The sequence below is a fragment of the Brassica napus genome, chromosome A7, assembly GCF_020379485.1.
Source record: "Brassica napus cultivar Da-Ae chromosome A7, Da-Ae, whole genome shotgun sequence".
Classification (NCBI taxonomy): domain Eukaryota; kingdom Viridiplantae; phylum Streptophyta; class Magnoliopsida; order Brassicales; family Brassicaceae; genus Brassica; species Brassica napus.
In genome coordinates, this window is record NC_063440.1 from 6441349 (window position 1) to 6449882 (window position 8534).

The window sequence follows — 8534 nt, forward strand, 5'->3', positions numbered from 1 at the left end:
TCTATGGAGTGCTCCGTCCAGGACGACGTAATGTGCATTGCGTCGTTTGAGTCGTCCTGCTTCCCATTTTTCGATGGGTAATACTCCGTTGGATAGGTATTCGATGAATTCCGTTCGCCAGTCGTCAAGTTTCTCTTCCGTTGCGCGAGATTCCCCTTCATCAATATCCATGGCGTCGGTGATAGACGCTGCAACGGCAAGCTGCTCCGTCGCTGGACTGATGCTCGGCTTCTCGATCCTGTGTATCGGGATTGTCCTTTTTACTTGGTCATGTAGCTTACTTCCAAGGGCTGCGAAGGCATCCGCACATACGTTCTCTCAGCGAGGAACTTTTGTGAGCTCGAAGAACTTGAAATCTTGTGTAAGATCTTTGACGAGTGTTAAGTAGGCATCCATCCTCTCATTTCAGACATCATACTCTCCGAGAAACTGACTCACTACGAGTTGGGAGTCGCAGTATGCGCTGATTCGTTTAGCCTTCACTGCTTTTGTGAGACGAAGGCCTGCGATGAGAGACTCATACTCGGCTTCTTTGTTGGATGCGGCGAAACCAAAACTGAACGACTGCCGGATTAGTTCGCCTGTCGGATTAGTTCGCCTGTCTGGGATTGGAGCTGTACGCCTGCCCCTGAACCTTTGTTCATGGATGACCCATCTACGTGCAATATCCAGTTCAGACTTGGCAGCACGAGATCCTGTTCTAACTCTGGTGTTAGCTCGATTAAGAAGTCAGCGAGAACTTGCGACTTAGCTGCTGTTCGATTCTTGTATACGATGTCGTGCTCACTCAGTTCCACTGCCCATTTTGTCAACCTTCCTGATTGATTGGTATTTTGCATTACCGTTTGAAGGAGCTGATTGGAGAGTACCTCGATAGTGTGTGACTGGAAATAAGGTCTGAGTTTCCTTGCCGAGGTGATGACGGCGAGGGCCATCTTCACTAAGGTCGGATATCTCGTCTCTGGTTCCGTCATTCGCTTACTTATGTAGAAAATAGGCTTCTGTTTGCCTCGGTCTTCTCGTATAAGGACGCTGCTGACTGTCGAGGAGGTGACGGCAATGTATAAAGATAGGGTGTCCCCAACTTCTGGTTTCGACAGAACTGGAGGTGTCGTGAGGTAATGCTTGAGTTGATTGAACGCTTCCTCGCATTTTTCGTCCCAGGCAAATCTTTTATTTCCTCGCAGGAGTTCGTTGAATGGGAGGCATTTATCTGTAGATCTCGAGATAAACCTGTTAAGTGCTGAGATCCTTCCGATTAAACGTTGACCTTCGCGGGTGTTCCTCGGGCTTGGGAGATCGAGGATTGCTGTTATTTGCTTTGGGTTTGCTTCGATACCTCGCTGAGTAACAATGTAGCCTAAGAATTCTCCTGATGTGACACGGAAGGTGCATTTTCCCGGGTTGAGCTTCATTCCGTACTCGTTCAGTGTTTTGAAGCAATCTCGCAAATGGTCCAGTGGTCCTTGGCGCGAAGTGATTTGACCAGCATGTCGTCAATCTAAACCTCCATAGTGTTGCCAAGTTTGTCGGCGAACATTCTATTGACTAGACGCTGATATGTCGTTCCTGCGTTCTTCAGGCCGAAAGGCATGACTTTGTAGCAATATGTCCCTCTGTCTGTTATGAATGCCATTTTCTCGCGGTCATCCGCATGCATCATGATTTGGTTGTACATTACCGGCAGTCGACTCAACTAAGCAGTCGATGTGCGGGAGGGGTAGCTGTCTTTTGGGCATGCTTTGTTCAAGTCTGTGAAGTCAACACAGATGCGCCACTTCCCGTTTTTCTTCTTTAAGACGACGGGATTAGCCACAGCTACTTTGGGTACCACACTTCGGCTATAAACCCGGCTTCGAGCAACCTATCAACTTCCTCGTTTACGGTTTTAGACCGTTCGGGCCCGAGCTTTCGCCTCTTCTGCCGAATAGGTTTGAACGTCGGGTCAACGTTTAATTCGTGGGATGTTACCGCAGGGTCTATTCCTTTCATGTCAGAAGTTACCCACGCAAAGGTTGAAGCATTCTCTTTAAGGAAGGAAATGATCAGTGATATACCTTGGATTTGACCCATTTTTATTCATGGTATATTAGTATTTTACTATATATATATATCTATGTTTTCTACTCTTTTAGGTATGTTTTCAGGTTCAGGTGCATTTCGGAGTAAAGCTATGACTTTGGAGCATTTTGGAGCTTAAAGGACATTTCACCCGAGCTGACCACTTAGAGGTCGACGAGAGGAAGAATAATCGATCGATGCGCATCAGTGCTGACGATCGATATCAGGAAATGCCTCGACAGATGAAGATTAATATCGATCGATGTACACAAGTACCATCGATCGATGTCGAGACACCAGACGCAACATTTTGGATTCAGCAGACTTAAAAACCAAGACCAAGCCAAATTACCAAAATGCCCTGACGAGTTTTTAACCTAGTAGAATATATACTGCAAGTGTTTTGACGGCAGAGGAGAGTTTTCTTTCTAGACCTAGTTTTTGTTACAAGTTTCATTTGGAGAGAAGATCACTTGTGATTGGAACTCCTTGTTTCTATTTCTTTTCATCTATTCTATGAGTTTCTATTTATCTATTGATATGAATTGCTTTGCTATGTCTGAGTAGTTCAACTGTTAGATCCAGGGTTCAGATAAGTTTGTGGGTGATATATCATGATTTTCACCCGCTTTTATACATGGTATATAAAGGTTTTAAGATGTATTAATCATGTTTTAGAGTCTTTCCAAAGCAAATACAGGTTTATTCACCTGATGGAAGGAAATGATACTTTTGGGACAATTTGGAATGCTTTTATGCAAGGAAAATCGATCGACGCTTGAAGAGCAACATCGGTCGATCTTAATCACTTACTATCGATCGACATACATTCTTGTGCATCAATCGATACGCAGTCACACAGATGAAATCGCAAACTAAAAGATTTCATTTCCCAGAAGATCTATTATTTACAACTTAAGTCCCTGGCCGCCTGTTAGGCTATATGTACTAGGGTCTTTTATCATTTCTAGGCAGACACTTGCAAAAGACCTAGTTTGGAAAAGGAGCATTTTTGGCTACCATTAGAAGAGCTTAGGATTGGAGAGATAGATCTGAGACTGCAAAACAGAAAAGATCTTGAACTCCTTTATTTCTATTACTCTATCTATTTGTGTTCTATATTTCATTTGAGTTTATTTCACACCATCATGACTTTGTCTCTCATGAATATGTCTGAGTAAACCAATTGTTAGATTTAGGTTTCTCACCATGGTTGAAATTATGTACTGCTAATATGACTGTTAAAAAGGTGTTTTGATTGTTCTTTCATTGCTTATGAACTTAATGATAAAATTGAGATTGATCACCTTCATTTTAGATCTTAGGTTTAATTGAGTTCAACTAACTGTTTCCCCTCAATACCTGAATCCATTTGCGTGATCTAACTGACTCAGGCGCAACGACAGTTGGTCTGAGAAGGTTAGAGAACAAGTTAAACCCGTTCGCAAAGCTCGCTAGAATAACCGTCGATCGACGCAATACCTGAATTGAGTTCAACTAACTGTTTCCCCTCAATACCTGAATCCATTTGCGTGATCTAACTGACTCAGGCGCAACGACAGTTGGTCTGAGAAGGTTAGAGAACAAGTTAAACCCGTTCGCAAAGCTCGCTAGAATAACCGTCGATCGACGCAACTATCGTTCTGTCGATCGATCGTTACAAAGGTGTATCGGTCGATGTACATCAAGTCGCATCGATCGACACTCTATCGAGATCAAAATACGACAGTTGAGATCCGAGATCTAGTGAAGATAACCTATCCGGTTAAATCAATGTTTAGTTCAAGAACCATTGAACCCTTTAGTCTAAACTAAGTGCATACATTTTATACCTGAGAATTACCTGAATCTAGCTACTTTCCCAATCTTGAAACCACTTCAATTCAATCTATTGAATCACTGTTGTTTTTGATTTATCATTTATTGCTTTTAAAACTATTAAAACCTTTTAGTCTATATTCATTTCTAAGTATTTAAGTCTGTTGAGTAATCCTAGAGTCTCTGTGGATTTGATCCCTAAGTTCTACATCTGAACCTCTTTTGATGAGAGTAACACTCTTTAGGGTAATTTGAGTGATATCAAATTTAGCGCCGTTGCCGGGGACTCTTTCTTATTACCATTATATTTAATTTAGAATTAGTATAGACTTGTTACGAAAATCTTGCTAAAGTTTTCTTTCTTAATCTGTTAATCAGACACAAAGATTGGAGAAAATAGAGCGCGACCAACCATCGATCGACAGAAATACGTTTCCATCAAGCGACGATGAGTCAGAGGAATCGACCGATACGGAGTCACCAAGCCCACTAATGAGAAAGTAGTCCAAACTGAACTAAATGGTCAAACGAGCAATGAAACTAGCCAAACTAAACAGGGGACTGAAATCCCTGTTAAGGAAAATTCCACCTTAACTAAAGGTGAAGATATAAAATTGTCCATACAAGACTACCTTGATCCTGGTAGGACCTATTCCAATAGGTCCGCTATTAAAATACCAGGAGACGATACCAAGAAATCTAAGTTTAACGCAGATTACTACCGTATTGTTCGTCAAAACCCATTATGTGGATCCCTCCCAAAACACCCACAAGATCATATTGAGACTTTGGAAGAATTAATACCAGATGAATATGATCGTTGCAAACTATTCTCATTCTCCCTAGAAGGAGAAGCCCTCAGATGGTTGAACTGTTTAGCAACAGGATCACTCACTTGTTGGGAAGAGATTAGAAGAGCTTTCCTTAGAGAATTTTTCACTGAGGAACGCTACTGGGAAGTAAGAAAACAAATTTCTACATTTCGCCAAGGTCCACGCGAATCATTTAAAAATGCTTGGGGAAGATTCAGAGGCTATGAACTTGAATGTCCCCATCATGGTTATTCAGAACCACAACTTCTTAACATCTTTTATGGAGGTGTTAATTTGAGCTATAAGACCACACTAGATACAGCGAGTGATGGAAATTTTATCACTAGGAATCCCGAAGGAGCTAGACGCCTTATCAAGAATATGACAACGGGAAGATCCTATGAGAAAATGGATGAAGAAATAGAAAAAACTACAAATCCAAAAGACAATTCTGATTTATTAGAAATTAAGAATTCCCTTAAATCCCTTCATTCCTTTCTTCAAAACAAACACCGATCTGATATAGCCCAGATCGACGAAAACGCTTTGTCTGACACCGATGATTATTCGGATGAAGAAACGAACTGCTCTGATCCTTACTCTGTGTTTCATGTCGAGAGCTTTACCCAAGCTTATGACACTGCCTTAAAATCATGTACCGGAAAAGAAAGGTTCAATATCAGACAAGCTCTTACTGGCAACCGTAAGACGAAATCGGAGTTTTACGGAAAGATAAATATGGTTTACGGAGAATTGATGGAAAAAGCAGATTCTTTAGGAGAACTAATCCGGAAATTAGAAGGTCAAGTAGCTGAGATAGCAACTGCAATAAAGAGAGATGCTGGATGTCTTCCCGGAAGGACTGATCTAAACCCAAGACGTCAAGTCAGTGCCGTAATGCTGCGCAGCGGGAAAAACCTCGCAGCAGACACGAGGAATAATTCAGATGTTAGAAAACCTGACGATGCCGATGAGACCGGGAAAAGCAACTCTCATCCTATTTTTCTTGACGAACTAGACCCAAATCTATCTCAAGACAACCGGAAAACCACCGCTGAAAAGGCTAAGGAAAAGGCAATAGACTTAGAACTTGAAGACGATACGGAGATTGAGGATGAGATCGATCGACAGTACGGAACTGACGTCGATCGACCCAAAACACCCACCATCGATCAACAACTGGAGAAACCCATCGATCGACGGTCTACTCAACCCGAACCCATAATTGAAAGAGTCTATAGAACTTTACCCCCTTTTCCTCCTAAAACGCAAACTAAGAAATCATTAGAGAACGCAATCTGCAAGAAAGCCTTAGATAAGATTTATGTCGAGATGTCTCTTAGCGATGCTATAAAAATAGCACCTTCAATTAAGAAGTATATAAAAGATATGACATCTCCAAACTATCCAATCGCAGAACACAGCGTGATGATGATTTCAGAAGAAGTAAGTGCTATGATTAAAGGAGAAACTCCAACGAAGAGATCCGATCCTGGTAGTTTCGTCCTAGATTATAAAATAGAAAATACGCGCTTCCCTAGATCACTATGTGACCTCGGCTCTAGCGTGAACCTTATGCCTTACTCTGTTGCTGTGACGTTAGGATACAGAGAGTTTATGCCAACTCCGATCACCCTGGTTTTAGCTGATAGATCTATTAGGATACCCGAAGGAATTCTCGAAGATGTTCCCATAAAGATTAACGATTGCATCGTGCCTACGGATTTTGTTGTGTTGAAATACAGACAAGAACCCAAAGACCCCCTCATTCTGGGTCGGCCATTCCTAGCTACAGCTGGAGCGATCATTGACGTCAAGGAATGACGAATTAATTTGAACATAGGGGATATCTCGATAACTTTTGATATGAAAAAACTGATTAAGCGATCTCTAATAGATGACCAGGCCTTCTACATGGAAAAGGTTTCTGAGGATGAAAGAGACTCTTTCATAAACATGTGTTCAGACAACCCCTTAGAAGACACCCTTAACCACGTGGAAAATGAAGTGTTCAGCATATCAGATAGGACGGACGATTACATGCAACTAATGGACGCTAGCATCGACGTTGCAAACGTAGAAGAAAATGACAATTCCGAAGTTGTCATCGATCGATACCTTCAAGATACTGTCGATCGACAACCTCCTTCACAATCAAACTGGTCTAAAGATAAAGCACCAAAGGTAGAATTAAAACCTCTGCCCAGCGGTTTTAAGTACGCTTACCTTTATGACCAATCCTACCCTGTTATCGTCAACGCCAATCTCACTAGCGGAGAACTTGCTTTATTGCTGAATAAATTACGCAAGTACAGGAAAGCAATCGGGTATTCTCTCGATGACATTCCTGGAATTTCTCCTGATCTTTGCATGCATCGGATTAACTTGGAAGATGACGCTAAAACGTCAATAAAACAGCAAAAGAGATTGAATCTGAATCTGAAAGAAGTAGTTAAGAAGGAAATTATAAAACTCCTTGATGCTGGAGTTATTTACCCCATTTCGGATAGCAAATGGGTAAGCCCCGTACATGTTGTACCCAAAAAGGGAGGTATCACTGTAGTGAAGAATGAAAAAGACGAACTCATTCCGACTCGTACTATTACTGGTCATCGGATGTGCATTGATTATAGAAAACTGAATGCCGCTACTAGGAAAGACCATTTTCCCCTTCCCTTTATTGATCAGATGCTGGAGAGATTAGCTAATCACCAGTATTACAGTTTTCTTGATGGATATTCCGGATTTTTCCAAATTCCTATACACCCGGATGATCAAGAAAAGATAACGTTTACATGCCCCTATGGAACTTTCGCATATCGCAGAATGCCATTTGGTCTATGTAATGCCCCCGCTACTTTCCAACGATGTATGATGTCAATCTTTACAGATATGATCGAGGACTTCATGGAAGTATTCATGGATGATTTTTCAGTCTATGGATCAGATTTTAAGAGTTGCCTCGACAATTTATGCAAGGTATTGGAAAGATGCGAAGAAAAGAACCTTGTCCTAAACTGGGAAAAATGCCATTTCATGGTAAACGATGGAATAGTATTAGGACATAGAGTTTCCGCTGCTGGAATAGAGGTCGATAGAGCTAAGATTGAAGTAATGACCAGTTTACCCCCACCTAAAACTGTTAAGGACGTACGAAGTTTTCTCGGACACGCCGGATTTTATAGGAGATTTATACTGGACTTCAGCAAAATCGCTAGACCTCTAAATAACTTACTGTGCAAGGATATTAAATTCGATTTTACCCCCGAATCCATGAGAGCTTTTGAAGATTTAAAGAAATCCCTTATCACTGCCCCTGTCGTACAAGCCCCCGACTGGAATCTTCCTTTCGAAATCATGTGCGATGCGAGTGATTTCGCAATTGGAGCAGTTCTAGGCCAAAGGAAAGATAAAAAGCTACATGCTATTTACTACGCCAGCCGCACGCTTGATGAAGCACAACGGAATTATGCAACAACAGAAAAAAAAACTATTAGCTGTAGTTTACGCTTTTGAAAAATTCCGTCAATACTTGACTGGCTCACGTGTAATAGTTCACACTGATCACGCTGCCATCAAATATTTAATGCAAAAGAAAGATGATAAACCTCGACTCATACGCTGGATTCTACTACTCCAAGAGTTTGACATTGAGATTAAGGATAAGAGAGGAGTAGATAATGGAGTCGCTGACCATCTTTCTCGGATAAGGATAGAGGATGATATCCCTATAGACGATTTCTTTCCCACAGAGAATGTTGCACACATAGATACATCCTTCGTCGGTCAAGTATCTCTCACATCTGAAGATCAATCGATCGATGAGGGAGATGTAATATCGGT

At 41.5% G+C, this 8534-nt stretch overlaps 1 protein-coding gene across 1 annotated transcript; it reads left to right on the forward strand.

The window, feature by feature from the left end:
* Window positions 1-5099: 5099 nt before the first annotated feature.
* On the forward strand, window positions 5100-6515 carry LOC125576101. The gene has a single exon (XM_048735458.1). The coding sequence runs from the start codon at window positions 5100-5102 to the stop codon at window positions 6513-6515; it is 1416 nt and encodes a 471-aa protein (XP_048591415.1).
* Window positions 6516-8534: the final 2019 nt, after the last annotated feature.

Coding starts and splice junctions, on each gene's coding strand:
- LOC125576101 (XM_048735458.1), top strand. CDS start 5,100: ATGGATGAAGAAATAGAAAAAACTACAAATCCAAAAGACAATTCTGAT.